At 50.1% G+C, this 23,217-nt stretch overlaps 1 protein-coding gene across 7 annotated transcripts in view; it reads right to left on the bottom strand.

The window, feature by feature from the left end:
- ZBTB7C (zinc finger and BTB domain containing 7C) overlaps window positions 1-23,217 on the bottom strand; it is a 145,208-nt gene that overhangs the window by 55,141 nt on the left and 66,850 nt on the right. For all 7 annotated transcript variants that reach the window (XM_038124907.1, XM_038124909.1, XM_038124908.1 and 4 more), the window contains one exon: window positions 19,688-19,745. In XM_038124907.1, the coding sequence (XP_037980835.1) occupies window positions 19,688-19,745 (58 nt within the window). The remainder of the gene's footprint in view (window positions 1-19,687; window positions 19,746-23,217) is intronic.

Here is a 23,217-nt window from a genome sequence, read left to right as displayed (position 1 = left end):
ATGTATTCTGCCCTCCAGCTTCATACAAAATAAAATACTTCACCCAGTAATTTCTGCAGCAAGGCTCTCATTCCTGCCTGCCCTCCAGCATTTAGAAGCAGAGGCAATCTTGGCTGGAAGATTTCAAATCAAGGGGGCTTGCCCTGATCCTTTGGCAACTGCTTCTAGAAGTTGATTAGTCTCATTATAAAAAAAAGTTTGCACTATTTTCTTTCCCACGTTTAGCTCTTGTTTCTGAGCACCTCATCACACCAACCATTTTTCTGCTAAAACATTTTCACTCTCTTCCCAAAGTGGAGATTTGAATGCTACAATCCTATGAGTATGAGAGCTGTGAGCATCTCCCACAGTATCTCACAACAGAATCCCAGAACGGTTTGGATTGGAAGGGACCTTAAAGCTCATCCCATTCCATCCTCATGCCATGGGCAGTGACATCTTCTACTATCCCAGGTTACTCCAAACCCCATCCAACATGTCCTTGGACACTCCTAGGGATGCAGGGGCAGCCACAGCTGCTCTGGGCACCCTGGGCCAGGGCCTGCCCACCCTCCCAGCCAGCAATTCCTGCCCAATATCCCATCTGGGCCTGCCCTCTGGCCCTGGGAAGCCATTGCCTGGCTGCTGGCCCTGCATGCCTTGTCCCCAGTGCCTGGGCAGCTCTCCTGGAGCCCCTGCAGGCCCTGGCAGGGGCTCGCAGGTGTCCCTGGAGCCTTCTCTGGTGCAGCTGAACAGCCCCAGCTGTGCCAGGCTGGCTGCAGAGCAGAGGGGCTCACGCCCTTGGATGCTTCAGGCCTCCTCTGGGCTCATTCCAGCAGGTCCAGATTCTCCTCAGGTCCTAGAGCTGGACACAGTACTCCAGGTGGGGTCTCACCAGAGGGAAGTAGAAGAAGGCCCTGGAAGATCTCTGCCCCGCCTCTGAGTGCATCTGCCCCCCCTGCCACGAGATGTGGGATTGATTATTGCAGCAACCCACAGCTGGGGAAACAGGAGGAAAGGAAAATGGCAAAGGTAAGATGGGAGAAAAAAACAGCAGCTCTGTCTTAGGTCATGGGAGAGAGCAAGCTGCCACAAGCTGCTAGGAGAGATGAGGGCTTGTAGATCCAGAGATGATTAACCCAAAAGTAGCATGGCAGCATGGAGATGGGGGTTGCTAGGTTGACATGTAGGTCACTACTTAACAGAATCTCAAAAGTTTTGGGGCAAATCTCATCCTTTCTGGCAGGGCTGATGGTTTTGGAGCTCTTGGAGGTGGCTCTGCAAATTCACAACTCCTCCTTAATGAATGAAAAGCGATGGAGGGCAGAGAGAGGAATTTTTGGACCTCAGGCTAGAGTCCTACACTGTGTCAAACCAAGGAATGGCCCTCTCAGAAATGGAGTCCAAGCAGCAGAGACTTCTGCTCCGTGCAGAGTCACAGAGCAAAGCACCCAACGTGTTCAGCTGCATATGGGAAGGGATGGCCAACAATCTGGGCAGTATTATAATGCCTTTGCATAAATCAGCAGTGCAGCCTCAGATGGGGAGAAGAGTAATGATGCAGAAAAGGCAAGAAGTGTTCAATCAATATTTCTGCTCCACATCTGGAAAGAGGGCAGGATGAGGTGCTTGTATCACATGAGGAGGATGAAGTACTTTCCAGTCCATTAGTAACCAAGGAGGTTGTTAAACACCATCTACCAGCGATAAACAATTTTGAATCAGCAGGCCCGGATAACTTGCTCCCAAGAGCCCTCCAACAGCTGGCTGAGAAGCTCTCTGGCCTGCTGATGTTAATTTTTGATAAATCTTGGAATACCAGGGAAGATCCAGATGGATGGAAGCATGAAAACAGTGCATTGATCTGCTAAAGGGGCAAGTGGGATGGCCTGAGGAACAGGTTGGCTTGCCTGCCACCAGTCATGGGTAAAATAATGGGAATCCTCCCAAGAGTCACCCAGAGGAGGAATTAAAGGATGGAAATACAGCTCATGTTTGTCAGAGAGGTTCTGTGGTCAACACACCATGTCAAACAAAGCTGATTTTGTTCTCTGAGTAGATTACAAGTTTGGTTAATAAAGATAATTGCTTAGAGATAATATACATATGCTATTGTACAGAATTCGATTTACTAGGGCGTGGCAGGTTGATTATAAAATTAGCATTGCATTACAAGAATAAAGCACATCTGCGGGGGATCCCAACAAACAGCTGTCAGAGGGGAATCAGGCTGTCTCTAGGGGGATTTCACAAGGCTCAATACCAGCTCTAAGATTCAGCATTTTCTTATCTGGAAGCAAATACAACATCCCTGCTGATTAATCAGTTATGTACTAGACAAACAGGAGAGGCCAAGCCATTTGAGCAGAGCTGAGATGAAGACAGCTCAGCGTCTGGCTGGGGTCATCACTGCACCTCAGAAGGTAAGAGGAGGGGGGACAGCCAAGAAGAGCAGAGAGAGGATGCTCAGAACTGGGGCAGCGATGCTGCAGCAGGTGGTGGTGGGAAGATGCAGACCCCAGGCTCAGCAGGAGGGCAGAGGCTTGGATGTCACACATCCCCGGGGAAAACTTCCTGGAGTGGGTTTTAGGAGGTAAATCAGAGCCTGGGATGAGAGAGGTTGGGATGAATGACTCCCCACTGCAGGACTTTGCATCTGGGGCTGGATATTGCCTAGGAAAGGGTGCATGACCCAGACCAGCCTTTTCTACACTTTATTCTGACACTGCCCTTGGAGACCCCGAGGAAATCAACTAAAGCTTGAACCAGCTTTTTCTAACCGGGATATCCCATTTGGCTTTCCCATCCCTGAGCTTTATCCATCCCCTGGGAAAACACTCAACATGGGCAGACACCTCAGTGACACCCCAAAGGGAAGTGCAGAGGTACCAGGCATGGAGTGACGTCCCCGTGGGCAGCTTGAACACATGGACACCTAGGCCTTGTCTGCTGCTCCAGACAAGAAAGAAAAGGTTCTGAGAAACCTTCAGCAAGCCCAAGTGTTCAAACAAGCCTACATGAAGCAGCTTTTCTGCATCATGGTTACACCAGAATCACTTAAACTACCCTTAGCATCCTCTTCAGCAACATCTCTTTTTTTTTTTTTTTTTTTTTCCTGAAGCATCATCGATTTGATTCAGTTTTATTTTGGTTTATTTCTACTCTTCCATCCTCAAAAACCAAAGGTTACTCATATTCACATGGGGCACATCATGTTTAGGGAAAGCTGTTGACTCATCCTGGCTGTGGCCAGCCAACACCTATCCCTTGCTTGGGTGGGTTTCTGAGAGATGTGGGGCTCAGGAAATTCAAGTGAGAGTGCCTTCCCCTGGGTTCAGAGCAGAAGAGGGCCCCGAGGGAGAGAGAAGGGTGCATGCCCACCAGTGTGCTCCTCACTCTCAACCCTAGGGCAGGTTCATGTCTTTGGTCTTCAGAATATCACAGGAGCAAGGAGGTGATTTGGACAGATCAAGCCAGGTCATAGGAGCAGTTTCTTGCTCAGCCTTCCCTTGTGTCTGGATGGACAGTCTGGTACCTCCTCTTCTTCCTGCTGCTTCTGGAGTTTCCTTGGAAGGGACCAGACCCACTCAGTCATGCCGAAGATGAGAGGAAACCTCTTCCTCTCAAGAGGCAAGAAAGCCCTGGCAAATGTCATGAGCACATCAAGGTTAGGCACCCTCACTGGACCTCATGGACGTCCCAGAGCAGCAAGGATGGGGAGGAGGGTCTCACACTGGACTGGCACTGTGGCATTTCTCCTGGAGAGTGATGTGGGATGTTTCTTCCCTGATCCCAGCCTGAACCAAGCTCAAAGATTGCTCACTTCCACATGCACCAGCAGAGCAAAGGCGGGCAATGGTCCCTGTGAAACAGCCTCACAGAAAAGATGGAATTCTTTTGATTTGATGTCTTTCCATCCTCCTGCATCCCACTCGAGGAAAAAAAAAAATTAGCTTCCAACCTATTTTTTGTCAGGATTTGCAGCGGGCTTCTTAATACAGCACCTGTCCTAAACATCCAGCTTCCCATGGGAGCTGGAGATGAAATCTGGCTGAGGGCCAGCTGGCCTCACATTTCCATTTGACTCTGCCACTAACTGGTGATGGAGAGCCTGCTGCTCACAATGTTCCTCAAGGGCTCCCCTGACTGCTCCTGCCCCAGGGACAGAATGAGGTCAACAATTCAAATCCCAACTGTTTAACCCAAACAGGCCCCATCCATCAACACCTGAGCAGTGGATTAGAATACATTGTTATTGCTGAAGGTGAATTGAAGGGATGAGGCATTAAATCACAAGTCTTACCTAATGGTAGACATTACAAAATATTTCAACCTTTGCCAAAAGGGGAAAAAAAAAGCCAGTTTGTCTTAACATCACTGAATGCCAACCAACATTGCCTTTTGGTGAGGTGATCCAAACCAAAGGTAAAGCCTTCTTCAGGAACACTGCAGCCACCTTGTTGGGCTGCCCAGATGCAAGGTAAAAAACAGAAGCCCGTCCAAAAAAAAACCCAAAAACCAAAACAACCTGGGGTCTCATCTGTAAATGCCACTAGGAAGATGCAGCAGGAACTGATCAAAGACCTTAGACACAGGATCATCTTCCCTGTGGTAGCTTCCACTAGCCAAACTGTCAGGAGCTCACAGGAAACTTTACCTCCCCAAAGAGTCACTAATTTTGATGGCCTCTTCTATCTCACCTGAATGTATTTGCCTCATCTCCAGCAACACCCAAGGTCAGGTTTGATTTGGCCTCCAGCAACATGTTCCAGTGCAAGGTGCTGGAATGAGATGAGCTTTAAGGTCCTTTCCAACCCAAACCATTCTGGGATCCTGTGATTCTGTGCTCCAAATGGGAGACAGGATCACCACAGCCCCACTCCTGAGCATGCCTTTAAGTATCTGTGCCTGGCACAAAGCCCTCAGCAGGTGAGAGCCCTGCCAGGGAATGCCCCACTGCCTTGCCTGCCTCCCACCTTCTCTTCCTCCCCAGCTCTGCACCCAAAAGCAGCCAGGCTGAGGAGCAGAGCACAACCACAAGTGCTCCAATCCCTCCAAAAAAGGGAGGGATTGCCTTCACTCCCACCTTGCCACCAACTCAGGTCCCTGGGACAGAGTGTTTTTCCTCCACCCCAACCAGTGCTTGACGAGGCAGAACCACCCCCCTGCTCCACTCAAGCCCGAGGGAGGGTGCAGCCAGAATAAATTACTTAGAAGAGAAGGGGGAAAAAAAGTAAAATTAAATAACCACAGAAGACAAAGGCTTCTTGTCTCAAAACCCTTACTCAGCCAGCACATCGGGCAGGTTGGCACTGTGCTCAGGTGATGCTGCGTGGGCAGGGGCTGTGCTGGGGTTGCTCTGGGAACCCCACTGCAGCAACCCACATCCACCCTCCCCCCTCCAAAATTCAGCAGCAGGGACCCCCAGTGCTTACCCAGGCACCCAGATTTTAGCAGCTGGGTAAAACCCAAGATTTCACATTTAGGGAGATGCATAAGACCCAAAGGGTTTGGGTCTGACTGCTCCAGCACGACGTGACTTTTTCAACAGGTTAAACTTGTAATTGCATATCTTTCTCCCCTACATTAAAAAAAAAAAGAGAGAGGAGGAGGACTAGAATGGACTCATTTATCAAGTGCAGCCAAACACTAGGCTGGACTCAGTCAGTGACACTTTGTACAATGGCATTCCAGTTTGTCCTCCTAAATAATTTGTATTCTCATAAGCCCTTTTGCTCCAGCAGTAGTTTTTAGCCCCAAAACTTTCTCAGGTCCTTCTGTGCTTTAATTTGATTTTTTTAAATTTCCACTGCAATATTTTTATTAACAAAAAGCAAAGCAGACTCGCTTCCCTCCTGGCTTACACAGGAGCAGGTAATGAATCTCCGAGCACAGGAGTTGTCTCAGCTCTTATCTCCATGGCCTTGCTGTTCCCAAAGATACTCATTTAAAAAACTGCCCCATCATGAGATAATGGGAACAGAGAAAGTCGGCAAAGAAACAAAAAGGCAATCAGGATCTTTAGAGAAGCAGGGGAGCCCCATGATTTCCACTGCTCTCCTCCTGCTGGGACAGGTCTTTAGGTCACGGCACCGTAAATGAGAAGAAGTCACTTCAGGGAGGGCAATCATGAGAGATGTGCTCTACATCAGAAAGTTATTTTGCAGAGCTTGGTCTAGCTGCAGGCTCCTCCATTTGGGTCATGCTCAGCTTGTCGTGGCAGGGGTGGCTGCCCAGACCTTGCACCCCCGTGCTGGTGGTGGGGTGGCCGGGCCAGGTTAGCTGGGGGTAATCTGCATCCAAATTCCAGCTGCTCCAGGCCAAGGTGGTGGTCCTGCCTGGCTGTGGTGGGTCCCTGGGGAAGGGCAGTGAGACTGTGATCCCGTAGCAAACCTGTGTGGGCCAGAACTGCTCCCCATCAGCCACAGCACAGCTGGAGGGGAGGGCACTTCAGGCTACTTCAATGCAACTTCTGACCCATCCAAACACCAAGCCATGCTTCCATCACCTACTCCTGGAGGTTCCTTGAGCTAGCAGGTGCAGTAGGTGGCTGTGAAAACCTCTACAACGCTCTGCAAAATAGAACCAAAAGCTCTGGCAGCATCTTCTCTTGCCCACCTCTGAACCCCATCACCCTGGGCTCCTGCTCATGGTGGGGACAGTGACACCCCCTCAGTCCAAGTGCCAGAGCAGGCCCTGTCCTGGCTGAAGGATGGAGCAGAGATGGCTGAAACAGACAGGAAGAGGGAATGAGAGATGCACACTCAGTAGGAGAGAATGAGAGACAGTGGGGGCCCCACACATCCACTCCCCCTGTGAGCCTAATGAGTCTCACTAACAGGGAGGACTTAGCTCTGCAGCTGGGTGGGATGTGTGTGGGGGAGGCAGAATCCTGACCCTTTCAGGCCAGGAAAGAGCCCTGGAAAGGTAACAGGCTCTGTAGAAGCTTGCAGCCTGAGCCAGGTTAAGGTTGGGGTGACAAGGTGACCCAACTGGTCCACCCCCCTTTCATGTTCCCTCCCCAGCACTCCAGGGCTGTGGGAGAAAAGAGTCACCAAACACTTAAGACAGAGGTCAGAAAAGCAGCATCTCCAGTCCACACAGTTTCACTGGGAGACAGGATGGAGAAGATTTTATAGTCGAGACTATCCAAAAGGGAGGTTTGGCTTAAAAACCTGCAAAACCTCAGCAAACCTGGTTAAAACATCAGCCTAACCAGGCTCAGCGCAGCTCTCCCCTCCAGACTGGGGAAACAAATGTTACAGGTTTATTCACTAATTTATTTCTACCCATTTAACAAATTAATGTGTCCCTCCCATCCCCCTTCCCTGGAGTAGCAGGCTCTGCAGCTCAGAGTCAGTGAAACTCCTACTTCCCAAAGCCTTGCAGATAGCAGCTTGACCTTCATTACTGCCCTGCTTTAATTTCCTGCCTCCCTTTGCTAACCCTCCCTGATGGAACCCTGCCAGGCTTTCTCCCTCCCTGGGGACCATCCCTGCTGCTATTCTGCTTGGGTTCTAATCACCTTCTACTTTAATGCCTCCAATCTTTCACAGCCTTCCCCCGTGCTGTGCCATCTCACCGGCCTTTTTGGGAGCACCAGATGGACCAGCCAGATTACTCTTAGGAAATATCTACTCTTTTCTTGGTTTCTTCCCTGCCCTGGGAAAAGCTTCAAAGCTGCTCTCCCTGCTGGCAGGATTCCTCAAAGAAAAGCTCTGTGGACAAGGCCAGCAATCTCAGAGCCCCAGAATGGTTTGGGTTGGAAGGGACCTTAAAGATCATCCAGTTCCACCCCCTGACATGGGCAGGGACACCTTCCACTGTCCCAGGCTGCTCCAAACTCCATCCAACCTGGCCTTGGACACTGCCAGGGATCCACGGGCAGCACAGCTGCTCTGAGAAACCTGTGCCAGGGCCCCACCACCCTCACAGGGATGGATTTATTCCCAGTTTCAACACTAACCCTGCCCTATGGCAGTGGGAAGCCATTCCCTGTGTCCTGTTCCTCCATCCCTTGTCCCAAGTCCCTCTCCTGCTCTCCTGGAGGCCCTTTAGGCCTTGGAAGGGGGTAGAATGTCCCTCTGGAGCCTTCTCCAGGCTGACCCCTCCAACTCCCTGTGTCCAAGCAGCTTGGCATTATGGCTTTAGGTCTCATCCAGGCTTTACCAATTGCCCTAAACAGCCCAGCACCCACAGCTGATACACCTGCAAACTACCCTAGCAAACCCCAGCTCTGCTTCCAAGAAGGTGCCCTCACAACTCCAACAAGTTCAAGATTGTTTTAAACCCCTGAAGAAAGAGTAATCACACTTCCAGGCTTCATTTATAGCTTTTGTTTTCGTTACCATTCCCAAACAACATCCAAGCCTTATCTGAGTGTTAAATTCCCAGCTTTGGAGGCATCCTCTGCCAGCCATTTTCACAGGCTCAGCCCAAGGGGAAAGCATTTTCTCATGGACACATCTGTTTCCTTAAACAGACCCTGTGCTATGAGATAGGGAGACCAGACAGTGTACTTTCTGTGGCCACTCATTAGCTTAGAGATCCCCTTTTCTCTGCCTCTGCTTGGCTCTGAGCCTCCCCCACAGCTTTTTCCTGCCTCTCTCTTGGTGATTTTTTCCTCTGGCTGGTAATTGTTCTCATTGCCCTTGGCTCACAGATGGTCCTCAGAGAGCTCACTGCTGATGTGGTGCCAGCTCTGCTCCACTCCAGCTGCTGAAGGGCATTAGGAGACCAGCTACCACTGCACAGACCTTTCCTCTGCTCCATCTGCCCTTCCACACCCAGGCAGTCGCTGCAAAAGGCTTTGCTCACCACAGCTGTCACAGCTGAGCCATGTCTCAGCCCCATCCCAGGTCACCCTCCAGCCCGTCTGAGCCCCACACTAAGCCTCCCCATTCTATATCTCAATCTCCCTACCCACCCTTCCTCCTTGACAGTCCCTCCTGCCATGCAGCTGAGTCACTTCCCCTTCTCCAGACCTTTCCTTCAAGCTTTCCCATCCCCTTTGGCTCGGGAGCACCCCTGCAGGGTCACAGCAAACCTCTCCCACACACGGGAGCAGCCTCTGGGATGAAATCCTTTATGCTGAGGGTGGCAGAACACCAGCACAAGTTTCCCAGAGCAGCTGTGGCTGCCCCTGGATCCCTGGCAGTGTCCAAGGCCAGGTTGGACGGGGCTTGGAGCAGCCTGAGACAGTGGAATGTGTCTCTGCCCCTGGCAGGGGGTGGAATGAGATGATCTTTAAGGTCTCTTCCAACCCAAACCATTCTCTAAATCCAGCCCTGGGCTCCAGACCTGCTCCACAGGGACAAACTGGGACTGCCACCCAGGCAGGATGGATGTGAGTGGAAGAAAACAAGGGGGAAAAAACACGGCAGAGCAGAGAGGAGGTGAAAGGAGGTCTTATTTTTCACCAAGCCAAGTTGTTTTTGGAGGCACAAACACTGGTTTCATTCATGAAGGAGCTAAGAGCAGGGTTTTCAACGGAAACAATGAATTAACAAGGATGAGCAGCAGCAGGATAAATGACCTTTTTCCTGCCTCCCAAAGTGTCCTGTTTCTTTCCTAACCAAGCAGCCAACAGCTCATTTAGCTTCAAGGCACTCAGCCCCAGCAACCTGGTGCCTCTAGAGAAGTCCAAGGGCTTAGAGAGGAGCTTTCCACAGAGGAACCTCCTCCCCTGTGGCTCCACACCCTTCCCACTCAAAACTATGGGAGCTGGGGGCTACAGGGGACTCCACATGGCATTTGGGATGTGAAGCATGGGTACTGCCACCCAGCAAGGCAACAGCCCCACGGCCAAAGCCAAGGCATCATGGAATGAAGCTACATCAGGAAGTTTCAGGCTGGAAATCAGGAACAGGCTCTTCACCCATGGGGTGGTCAGGCACCAGAACAGGCTCCCCAGGTTATGGCCCCAAGCCTGACAGAGTTCAAGGAGCATTTGGATGATGCTCTTATGTTTAGACAGTCCTGCAAGTAGTAGGGAAGTTGGACTCAATGGTCCTTATGGGTTCCTTCCAATTTGCAATCACAGAATTGTTTATATTGGAAAAGCCCTTTAAGACCATAGAGTCCAACCATTCCCCCAGCACTGCCAAGGCCACCACTGACCCGTGTCCCCAAGTGCCACAGCCACACAGCTTTTAAACCCCTCCACCACTGCCCTGGGCAGCTGTGCCAGAGCTGGACAACCCCTTCCATGAAGGAATTTTCCCTGATGCAATCTAAACACCCCTCGGCTGTCCTCTCCTGTCAGGAGCTGTGCAGAGCCACAAGGTTCCCCCTGAGCCTCCTTTGCTCCAGGCTGAGCCCCTTCCCAGCTCCCTCAGCTGCTCCTGATGCTCCAGACCCTTCCCCAGCTCACTTCCCTGGACACACAAGATATTCTATGATATTCATGATTCTAAGATCAGTGCCCTGAACCCCAAACCACTGGGACCCAACTGAACCCATCCAGGGGAGTAAGATCCCAGTCCAGTGAGAGCCCAGTACCTTTCACCAATGTGCAATTTCTCTTCAAAGACTCAGAAGGAAAGTGGTTTGACTCACAGTTTCTGCTATCTCAAAATCTATCAGAGGGATACACTACCCTATGCTAACATAACGGATTAAAGCAGAAGATAAAATGCTGTTCCATTATCTATTTATTAAAAGCACCACTTGAACTGCTTTTATTCAGTGTACATCTCCCAGTAAAGAGGCACTCCTTGACGGTGTAAATCAGTGAGCAATTGTGTTTTAACAGCCTTTAGAATGGCATTTCCCCACGCTTTTAGACAGAGTATCAGACAGAAAACCTCTTCCAAAACTCACTTATCCTAACAGGCGAGATCACAGAGCTCTTTACTGCTCCTCAACCACCAAGACAAATACAAAATGGGCTTCTAAAACTCACAAAGCAGAGATCATTCCCATTTCTGCTGCATGAATATCCTTAATGATGGGACAAAATAAATAATTTTGTAAGCAGGGGAGAACTGTGCAGCTCCCACTGACAGATGGGACTCCTGGTAGGTGATGAAATGCAGGCTGCAGCTCCCGGCCCAGCGAGTCCTTTCCTCTGTGGTAGCTGTGGGTTCTATGGGAATCAGCTCTTACAGAGCCAGAAAGGATGAAGCCACTTCAAATCTAGCAGTTCTCTGAGCAAAAGGGGAAGAAATGATGCCAAACTTTCAGAAAAAGATTTCAGGTGTGAATACAGCAATACATGTGAACTGCACAACAAAAGTGAGGTTGCTGGATTCTCTCTGCTTCCCCAGAATAAATTAGGCTTTTTCTTGGTTGAGGATATTTTTCCATGCCAAGCCACATTCGCCCTTACTTTTTGCCAGGCTCTACTGCTTTGGTATTCTAACTTTATTTACAAAGTGTTTCAGTGAAGAAACCTGGAGCAAGAGCATCCATGAGCAGGCTGGATTTTAAATGAAATAGTGGTGGAAGACAAGCACAGCAAGCTTCACCCTGAGCTGCATAAATCACTGGAGTCTCCACTGTGGGCATGAGCAAATGTCAGATCTGACTGGGGGAAGAGGGAAAGGGACGTGGCCACATGCATGGGGAAGGATACCCATAGTCTGGAAACTATGTGAGTGGATGGATGGATGGATGGATGGATGGATGGATGGATGGATGGATGGATGGATGGATGGATGGATCCTGACCACACTGCTGCTGTCAGAAGGACTTCAGCACCATGGCAGACTCAATGCTGCTGGTTGATGTCATCACTCCTTCCTTTCCTGTGGCCACCTGCATTTTATCACCTGCTGCAGATGAACTGGGGCACTGCCTTGCTGGGGAAGGCCCAGGGCCCAGCTGTGCCACCCGCAAGGACACCCTTCCTTGGGGCAATTCCCAGCCCCATGCACCCCAAACCTCTGGCCACTCTTACACGAGCTGAATTCTGACAGGGCTGACAAACCTGAAAGATCATTTCAAACCACAATCACTTCAAATTCAGCCTGTGACCTCCTTGGCAGGATCTCCCTTCAGCACAGCAGTCCCAAACAGGAGCTGACAGTGCTTGGCAACCTTTTGAACCAGCACTCGGGTCCCTTGGGTACTGAGGGGAGGGCTTCTCTCAACAGCATGCAAGCTCCCTGGCTCTGACAGCCCTGCTCTTGGGCTGCCTGGGAGGGGACCAGCATCCCATCCCCTGCTTTCAGTGGTGTGAAAGGTCACTGGGGAAGGTGCACTTGTCACCAGGAATAAACCACGATGCACAAGTCGTGTCACGTCTTCTCTCTGGGAGGACGGAGCCAGCTGAAGTCAGAGAAAATCTTCCCTGACGCCAGTGGGGTTTGGATCTGTCCTGGAGCAGCGAGCAGAAATGCCAAGCAGCAAGGAGTGAAACCTCTCCTAAATGGCATGGGTTATCAGCTGGCACGGAGGGAACCCCAGGGGCCATCCAGGGCAGGTGTCCCTTCACATTGAGGTGCCAACCAGTGCAGCCCAAATATCTCCTTAACATAAGTCACCCCATTACCATAAAGCTTGGGCAATGCCAGCTTCTCAGTCAGGCTAAATAAATCCCTTCCCCTTGCTTCCCCTGACAGCACATCTTATCCAGAGCTATTCTGAGACAACAGCAACCAGCAGACCAGGCAGGATTGTGTTTGAGGGTCCAGCTCAGGAGAGCATGGCTGATCCCCTGTGCTCCTGAAGTGTTAAAAGTTTCCCAGATGAACCTCACCGTTTTCCACATTTATACACATTTATTTCCACATTTATCTATCAGAATGATCTTAAGACAAGATTTTATTTCTCTCTGCAGGGGGTAGCAAACCAGAAGCAAAACTACAGCAAGGATGGCCCATATGGAAGAGAAGCAAACCTCACCTGATCTGCTGGGAGGAAGACACCAGGCCCAGCCAGCACCAATGCCTTACCTGGTTTTCCTGGCTCAGCAATGTCCTAGGACCACAATCATGGGTCACAGACCCCCTGAGCAAGATGTTCTGCAGGGGAAAAAATCATGTCCTGCTATGCTCTGCTTGAAGCCCAGGAGAAAGGAGCAGAGCCCAGGGGGGTGATCAGCAAGGCCAACCTCTCGGCTCACAGTGCTGGCAGGAAGAGGCTGTCACAGGCAGGGGTGTCACCCCATAAAGGGCTGTCAAGCCCACGTCCAGCCCCTCTGCTCCTCCCTGAAATGTGGGTCAAGCCACAAGGTGACAGCCAGTGCTAAGGGAGCCATCCCTGCCCACCAAGGTGCTTCCAGCACTGTATCAAAAACTAAAGCCAAGCAATAAAAATTAAAAGAGAAGTAATATGGATCATAAAACCCGAGCACAAGACTAAAAAGTCCCTGGACACTGATGTATCGTTAAGACAGGGCATGAAACTCCCCTCGCAGCACCGCCAGGTTTCCTCTCCGTGACAAACTATCCTGGTTTCTGATTGTTGTTTCGTCAAAGATGGGTCAAGCTTTCATCACCTGGCTCTCCAGTGTTAAGGAAAAAAGGTGGTGGAAAGGCTTGGGACTTGTGTGTCACCCTGTACACCACTTCCTGTGCCACCCACTGGGCTTTCTGCGTGAGACCACCTGTGCCTTGAACCAGCAGCCGCACACAGCCTGGTCAGGAAGGATGCTATGGAGACACACTAAACAGATCCACAGAACCATGCAATGTTTAGGGCTGAAAAGGAACTATTAAAGGCCATCTAGTCCAGCCCCCTGCCCCTGGGAAGAGTCACTTTCCACTAAAACAGACTGCTCCAACATGGCCATAGATGGGACATCCACTGCCTCTCCGGTAGCTGGTAACTAAAATAACTGGCCCCAGCCTAACAAGGCTGCTGGGTTTAGCTCTGATTAAAACAAACCCACTATTTTGCTAGAAGTTCTCCTTCCCCTAGTCTTGCAATGACTGGTAACTCACAGGCATCCTCCCCCACCCCAATACCCCATTTTTTTTCCCATTACAGAAGGTGTCACTGAAGCAGCAGCCCCAGCACCAGAAATTTTATGGGGGCAGAAGTCCAGATTTAACTCTTTTGGACACAAAGCTGAGGTTTTAATCACCTCTGGTAACTGGGAGGGAAAAAAAAAGTGGGAAACTCACTGCCTCACAACCACTGCCCATCATCTCCATACCCCACTGGTCCAGCCCTGCTGGCCCATTAATATCCCCTTCCTCTTGTAAATATTGTCTGAGCACTCCTGCCTGCCCTCCTGCCCTCAATTAACCATGGCCTGGGGGAGAAGCAGGTAAGAAAGCACTCAAATTTAACTGATCTCCACAGAGGGTGAAAGCAGAGCTCAATATGAGACAAGCACGGGCAGAGGGGATGGGCAAGGGCAGGGCAAGCAGGACAGCAGAGCCCCTCAGGCCCAAACACATCCTTGCCCAGCTGTCCTCATCTCCCAGCACTTCATGAGATTTGAGGAAAGTTTGTATGCCACAAGGTTTGGTTCTCTGCTCTGAAGCAGGTTGTCCATGCAAACACAACCTCCCCTCTGCTGACCCCCAGGGCCATCAGGCCTGTCCCACCAACCCCAAGGGGGTGGATGTCCCACCAGCCACTCCCATCCCACAACACAAGGCAGAGCTTGAGCCCACACAAGCTCTGCAGCTCCCAAATCCCATGGGAGCCTTGGAGACCACTGTGTCAGGAGTCAGTGCATCTCAGAAGCAGCGATGGAAGGGAACACCTGGAAGGGGCAGGCTGGATGGGAACTTGGAGCAACCTGCTCTGGTGGAAGATGTCCCTGCCCATAGCAGAGGGTTTGGAATGAGATGAGCTATAAGGTCCTTTCCGACCTAAACCATTTTGTGGCTCTACAATAAATATCTCAGGCTCCAAGCAGCACCTCCAGCATCCGTGGGGATGCCAGAAACACAACTGGTACCCCCAGCAGGGTACCCAGCTCCCAGTTCCAGCTGCAAGGAGCCACAGGTAACCAAGAGAGCAGCCCCGGCTTTACACAAAAGTGGTTTCGCTGGAACAAAAGCAAAGGCCACAGAAATAGGTTGATTTTTTTTCCTCTTTTTCCTGAGATATGACTAAACTCCAGGAGCAGGTAGTGCCTGGGCATCCTGCAAGCATCCTGCAAGCAGTGCTTTCAACATGAAGGAACAAAAGGCTGCGGTGGGGAAGAGAATGGTGGGAAACCTTGCAGGCTCCCGAGATTCATTTGAGACCTGGTGTTTGCAGCACAGGCTGTATTTCATCTTTTCATAAGTAAGTCTTACCAGGAAACATTACAAAAAAGGGGGCATTTCAAGGCAGAAAAGTTGGTCGCCAAACGTCATTTTATTTTATTTTTTAAACCCTTTGTTAGCAACTCTTCTGGGGAGCAAATCCAGCAGAGGCAATACAGTGCAGCGTGCACTCCTAAATTAGTTTCCAGGCACTTGGGATGCTTTATTATTCATTTCCTCCAAATATTAGGTAATGCCTTTCACCCCTTTCAAAGTCTATACGAGGGGTCTTTGATGCATTGTGGGACTTGAAAGTTTCAGGTCTAAAGAAGCATTTCTTTTAAGTCCTCCCTTTTATCAAGCATATTCTGTTCTGTTCGCTATAATGCACACAATGGCATGAGAGTCTTGACCTGCTTCATGTCTGATGAGTTGAAACCTCAGATGCATAGGATAAAACAGCCATTCCTAGCAATGCAGCTTAAACACTTAGGGCTCTATTCAGGCAAATATTACCCAGGGGTCTGCCACGCCACTGAAAAGCTGCAGAAATTGGCTCCGTAGACGGCTGACCAATTCAGCAGTGAGAAATGACCCCGCCACATTAACTCCCCTTTTCATTTCACCCTGGGCGAGCCGGGGTCTGGAGGTAAGCGCAGCAGAAGGCGAGAGCCGGCTGAAGCCAGATTCATTTTCTTTATATAAAGTATTTTTGTGTGCGTGTGTGACCATGAATGTCATTATGCGGATCTGCAAGAGAAGGAAAGTAATGACATTAGGGCACAGGCGCAGGAATCAGGGAGGTTTTTGTCTTACAGTGACACCGGGGCGCTGCCACGTCTTCTGGACAGGCAGAATTTGCAGGCTTTAAAACACTGCAAATGTCTTAGAAAAGCAGGGCTCTGCCCCTGCTGAAGGCACGTGGACTTTGCTGGGTCACTTTACACCATCCAGCCTCAGTCTCCTCCATGCGTTAACCAGAATTAATACCTCTTGTTCCACAATAATTTACCCTGTTTATAGGTTTTTTTCACCCTGTTTTTCCTTCTTCACGCTGCAAGCTCACTTAAGAGATGGCTCCTGTCCAACAATACACTGCACACAGGGCAGGGATGCAAAGTAAAACTTACTATTGCAAAAGCAAACGTGTTTTGGTACAAAATAGCATGTTTTTGTCCTTTAGACAGTCACACCGACACGTTTTTACAGAAGTATCAGATGGCTATTTTAGGATATTAATCTCCTCTTATCAATCTCCTCTTGACAGAACTAAGAAAAAATTTTTAAAAGGCAATCTGGAAATGCAGGGGTAAAATTCAATGTATGAGCTGTAGAGTTCCTAAATGGGCTGACGATGCTGGAATTTGCCTTGCATGTTTTATGCCCTAGGAGCAAAAGATGCCTCTGGAACAAGTCAGAAAACAAGAGTTCAGACTACGTGGGAAGATGTTTGTAGAAGAGACAGGCCTTGTTTTTCGGACTCCTCTTGCCTGCCCCAGTGCTACACCCTGGTATGACCTTCAATCCCACCCTGTCAGCCTGAGAGCAGCCTCGATAACCTCAACATTTCACTGGGAAAAACATTCCTTAAGCTATATAAAAAGGAACAAGTTCCTCTTGCATGAGTAAAACCCAGCTATGTCTTTCCTGATACTGGCAAAACACCCAGCAGCGCCTCCTGCAAAATGGAAATATATATGCATCTGCAGGCCCTGGCCCTGGTGTGTGTGATTTTAGAATTACCTCTAAAAGCAAGTCAGATCCACAAGGATATAATCTCCCAACTCATCCACCTCCTCCAGGAGGAGACCTGGAGAGCACAAACCACATTTTTGAAGGATGCTGAGCATCCCTCTCGCAGCTGGCATGGCAGTAGCAGCAACAGGTAACAAAAATAATATGATAAAGACTGGACAGGGCTTTGAGCTACCTGGTGTAGTTGAAGATGTCCCTGCTTATTGCAGGGGGCTTGGACAAGATGTCTTTTAAAGGTCTCTTCTGACCCAAACTATACTATTCTACTCTATTCTATTCTATTCTATTCTATTCTATTCTATTCGAATTATTGTACTCTCAGCTCTCACATTACCCACCTGGCTAGGAGGCTTTTTAGGAGCCCTCTGAAGCATCCTTACTAAAATACCATCAGGACACACATGGTCTGTGCCCCACATGTATGTTCAGTGCTGGTCTGCCAGAGGGCAGCTGACAAGTCATCACTGTGCATGCTACAAATCCTCTGAGCCAGTAAGAAAACTCAAACAATGTGAATATTTATTGGTTTGTAGGTGGAAATCCTTTCAGTCGAGACAACAATTCTATTCCTTTTGAGGTAAATGAAGAGTTTTTGCTTGGGGACCCTGTCAGGAGCAGAAGGCAGCACAAGGATGGGACCCATCACTCAGCAGTCAGCAGAAAGATGCTGACAGGGGTGTCTGCACAAATTTTTAAGGAGCCTGAAACAGCTCCTTTGAGAGAGGGAGACTGAAGAAAAGAAGCAAAACTGCAGGAGAAACAAAATCTATTTGTAAACCCCCGGCAGAGTTGACACAAGGCAGCTGGCACAGGAGTGCAGAGATGATAATGGAGCCTGATGGATAGTTCAGAGGATTATCAAATACCTTCCAACTCAAATATGCTGAGGAACCAATTATTTAATGCTAAAGACAGCACAAACGGATGCTTAATAAGCTGGATCACTTCAGGATTGTTGGAGCTCAAGGGGCCAAACCCCCACTGGTGTAAGTCTGGAAAGCCAGCATGATGAAATACCCAGTGCTTCAGATACACACTGGCCCTTCCAGCCATCACCATCTCCACCAGGAGACTGGGGAGCATGGAGGGGAAGCAGCTGGAATTTGGGAGCAGAGGGGTGCAAGAGAACTGCATGGGAAGCACGTTCACCATCCCAGGCTGACAGCACTCAGCTCTGCAGTAGCCCTGCTGGTTGCCCTGTCTACAGGAGAAGGGGTTGCTGTTCTCAGGAACAGTCTGGGTTTTTCTTCCAGCTGATTGCAGAGAGGCAGTAGGGAAGCTGTAGGAGGAGTGGGAGACAGAAAGGAGTCTGTGCTCCAGGCACTGATTAGAGCCCGTTTTGGAGTCGGATGATTTCTGTGAACAAAGCACCCCTTCTCAAGCTCTTCTGCTGGCAGGGGTGCTGGGGGAAAACAGGATCTCAGCACCCTCCCTGGCTTGCCTGTCAGGAGGTGACCCTGCAGACACACCATCCCCTTACCTGGGCTGCTCTTGCAGCCAGAGAGGAGGGACAGGCTTCTGCTCATCCTCACGTGCTGCCCAAACTAGATCAGATGTAACATGGGATAAAAACATATCCACTAATTATAAAGGGCCTCTACATTTCTAAATGTCTGAAGATTGCTTCCTGAAACCACATGATGTAAGTTCTCTCCCTTCATCTACACTCAAACTGTACCACAGCAGCTGAGGTGTGTCTTAAAAATCTGCATTTCCCCATGATCCAACCTCCACTAGCACTGCTCCTGTAGTCCAGGCTACAGCAGAGGTGCAAGTGTAGGTGTAAGAAAGAATTTTTTATTATGAGGATGGTGAGCCCCTGGCACAGGTTGCCCAGAGCAGCTGTGGCTGCCCCTGGATCCCTGGAAGTGCCCAAGACCAGGCTGGATGGGGCTTGGAGCAAGCTGGGCTAGTGGAAGGTGTCCCTGCCCATGGCAGGGGGTTGGAATGCAATGAGCTTTAAAAGCCCCTTCCAACCCAAACCATGGTTCTACAATTCCATGATAGCCCAGTACCAAGATGGTCCTCAGCATCCATCACACATGCACAGAGGAAAGACGCGGGAATTTGCTCCCATCCCTGAGGGGGGCTCACAGCATGGCCCTGCTGAGGGTTTGGCCAGTGTAAACCAGGTAGTTCTCATGAGAAGATGGTGGAAAAAAAACCCCAGCCTCCCACCTGACACAATGCAAAATATCTCAGTTCAAAAACATCAGCTCAGGGTCTGGCTCTGGCATATCTGAACTAGCTCAGATGATAAAAAAGGATTCTCCTTTCTTCCTGTTCAAGACCTCTAGGCAAACATCCAAGTCCCAGCCTCCTGTGTGACAGCTGCAGAAAACAGGTCTGGAGAGGACCTTGAAATGCCACCCAGATCGCAGCCCCGTGACTGGGTCTGGATGGGGCCAAGCACAACAACAGCCAAAAGCACTCCAAGCATTAACAAATATTGTTGCTTGGTGCACTCCTGTGCAGCTGCCAGCGTTTCTGCTGCCTGCTCCTTCCAGCACTCAGCACTGAGAACACACATATTGATGAGAGCATCTTCCACGGATTTACAGGAAGAGCAATTAGAGGTTTGGTTGTTGACGACAGCAGAGAATCGTGGTGGTGGTGGTAAAGATGATTTGTGCTGATCCATTAACACAGCAAACTACCTCCTCTCCCACAGGAAATCTCAATAACTGAAGGGCAGATAAGAACCCCAAGACCCCAGAAAGGTATCAGAACAACCACACCTTTCTCCCCAGTCTGCATCCTGCTTGCCAGCTCTCCCCACAAAGCTCACCCCGGTGTGTACTCACCAGTACCCTTGGTTTTGTTTCAAAATGGTGATGCTCCTTTCACTCCTCTGACCATTTCCTAGAGAAAAACAGAGAGAAAAAACACAAAACAAAACCTCTCATCAGATCCAGGACTGATTACGCGGTTAAGAAGAGCCAGCTCTGGAGAAGCCTCTGCCAGGACAATGAGAAACAGAGTCAGGCCTGCTCCTGCTCTCCCATCTCACGTGTTCCCAGGGTCAGCTCCTCTGCTCATCACCCTTCCCTGCACCACAAAATCACCTAGCAACACCCCATCCTCCATCCTCCCCCTGTATCACATCCCCAGTGACAGCTGGGAGATGAACACCCCAGTAATGGATCACACTGGGGCAGCTCTGGGCTGCTTCACCCATCCCTCCCCCAGATCAACATTACACTTTGGCCCCTCAGGATTATCAGCTTATTCCAACATCCACAGTTCAGTCAGCAGTGGCAGCTCTGTAGTACCTGCAGTGCAAATCCACAACAAATCCACATTCCACAACTGCTGGGGTGCAGATTTGGAAGGTGTATGACCAGCATCCTCCCAACTCTGCCCATAAAAGTTCCCTGCCCCTCTCAGCTTAGGAAAACCTTTTGGAGAAATGGAGCTCTAGAGAATCTCCTGGCCACCACCCAAACTTCCAAATGATGGACACAGGGGACTTGCATTTCCAGAAGCTGACACCTCCCTGTGGGAGGCCCAGCAGCTTAGCTGGACTCCGGGCTGATGAAGGAGATTGGCAGAAGGATGTTTTGGGGTGCTTTCCTCCACTTCAGAACAACCTCAAGGTGTGAGACCCCCACCAGCAGGTAGCCACCATATCAACAGGGTCCCCTAGGACAATCTGGGAGGCTGGCCCAGGCCCTCTACTGGGTGAGGACAGGGAGGAGACAATTGTGGCTCTTACAACACCGGGAACATATGATGCAGTTGTGCTCAGCTGGCAAATGCTCCTGTGGCTCAGCAGTCAGATGGAAATGCACTGTTTGCATGCCAAAGAAGCCATAATCTGGGGTATTTCCCCTAAAATGGCACCATCAGCTCACATCTGTCCTTGAACCTGGGTTTATACCTGAGCCCTGGCCAGGGTCAAGAGGTTCCCTCCTACTCATGGAAGCTGCAAATGAAGCAGGATCTCTCTGCCAAGACTTAGTGGTGTGCAAAGCAAGGAACGGCCACTCATTGTGTGCAGTGTCCCTATTACAGAATCACAGAATCACAAAAGGTTGGAAGAGACCTTCAAGGTCATCGAGTCCAACCCATTCCCAACACCTCAACTAAACCATGGCACCAAGTGCCACATCCAGTCTTTGATGGGCAAGGAGACATTTGCAGGGCAAGGAGGCATTTGTTATCATGGGGCAGCTGGAGATGGAGACACTGCCTTTTTCTCCCCCATTCCCCAAGAGGATCCTGACTGAATCAATCACCCAAACATCCCTTTTCCTTTTCCAGACAGCCCTCGAATGGGTTTACTAGTGTGGAGTCCACACTATTTCCATTACTCGTGATAGAAGGAAGCAAATGAGATTCCTCTCTCAGCTTTTATAAAGAGCCAACGATCTTCATTCAGCCTTTATGAGATTCTCATTATTTTCATGGGGAAGTGTCAACATTTTCCAAGCCAGGCTGACACCTGGATGTCAGGATGGAGAAACCAACAGGCTCTGATCACCCTACCCAATCTATGGCACTGGTAAATTACTGCACATACACTCAAGGAACAGAGCAAAACCATGAAGGGTAACCTTTGTGATGGCCCCGAATTCTCCTCCTTATGTGTCTACAACACTGGCCTGAGGACATTTAGGCAGTTTGAGGACATTCATGGAGCACATGTGAGTGGTGCAGCACGGAGTGGCTGCAGACCACCCCGAGGACCACGAGCAGCCCCGAGAACTTCCCTGCAGCCAGTGAGTCCACGTGCTTTCAAGAGCATCCAGCTGCTGTCACCCTTCCTTAGCCAGGGCCCTGTTCAGTTCATTAACTCACAACTCCACCACTGTCCTGGACTAATGGCTCGTTTGCCACTCAACAGCCAAAAGCGATCAGCAATGCGCAAAGAGCTCAATGCAGGCCACTGTCAACACGCCCACATTGGGCCAGTACCATCATCTTTGTTTAGGGCAAAATTCACAGGGGAGGCTGCAAAAACCCTGCAATGGATCCTGGCTTCATGGCAGAGCTCATAAGCTCTGCTTGGGTCAACACACAACCTCCCCTGGCACCAGGGGAGGGGCTGGCACATTTCCCTTGAGAAGTGCTGGGTTTCAGCTCTAACTTCCACCTAAAACCTCCTTCTCTCCACATGTCCTTCACTGCAGCTGCTCCCCAGAGCAAGGGGAGCTCGGCTTGCAATGCAACACCCTGTTGTGGGCAGGTGGGGTTGGTGTCTTCTCACAAGCAACGGGACAAGAGGGAATGGCTTCCAAGTGAGCCAGGGCAGGATATGAGGAGAGATTCCTTCAAAGAAGGGGCTGTCCAGCCACGGCACAGGCTGCCCAGGGCAGTGGTGGAGTCTTCATCCCTGGAGGGATTTAAAGCCCATGTGCACCTGGCACCTGGGGACAGGGGTTAGTGGTGGCCTTGGCAGAGCTTGGGGCACGGTTGGACTTGATGGTCTTGGAGAACTTTTCCAACCTAAATGATTCTGCAATACTATGATTCCACCTAAAACAATTCAAACCGCTGTTTGAGGCACAGAAGAATTCTCATGGGGCAGTAAATGTGAGTTCCTGGGCTAAGAAAAGGCTGCACCTGAATCACAGTTTCATCAACCCTCCAAGAAGAGTGGCTGTGAATAAACACACTCACGATCCACCCTCTGAACCAGAAGATGCCCTGGTGCTCTTGTAGCAGTTTCCAAAATAGGATGGGCATTGCTGAGGGCAGCCCAGGCTTCATTCTCCCGTTCCCAAAACACATGTGCGATGAGAAGCTACAAATCAACCAGGCTTGCCTGTGGCTTCCCCTTCAGCCACAAGGTCCCTTTTAGCTTCTTTGGGTGGTTTGCAGAATGACTCGAACACGCCCTCCTGCAGATGACATTCAGATTTCTAAGTACCTTCCCTGAACACATCACTGATGTGCCACATCAGCTCACTCGTGGGGCTGTTCCTCTCACCACGTGTAGCCAGCAGTGGAGTTTCTGCCCCTCTCCAGCACGCTGACGGCCCCATCACCTGGCTGGGCTGAGCTGCTGGGCTGGGAGAGATGATTCCCAAATAAACTGGGGATGTGGAATGCTTGCCCTGCTCTTGAGGTCTGTGAAGAACCAGCCTTCATCACAGAATCACAGCGCAGTTTGGGTTGGAAGGGACCTTCACAGGCCATCTAGTTCAACCCCCTGCCATGTGCAGGGACATCTTCAACTAGACCAGGTGGCTCAGAACCCTGTCCAGCCTGACCTTGAATGTTTCCAGGACTGGGGCATCCCTGGAAACAGTTTCCTGGATCCCTGGAAACAGTTTCTCCAGGCAGCCTGTGCCAGTGTTTTACCACACTCACTGTAAAAAACTTCTTCCTG

Source organism: Motacilla alba, chromosome Z, assembly GCF_015832195.1.
Source record: "Motacilla alba alba isolate MOTALB_02 chromosome Z, Motacilla_alba_V1.0_pri, whole genome shotgun sequence".
NCBI lineage: Eukaryota > Metazoa > Chordata > Aves > Passeriformes > Motacillidae > Motacilla > Motacilla alba.
The sequence above is the reverse complement of the archived record's forward strand: the minus strand, read 5'-3'. Positions and strand labels throughout refer to the sequence as shown.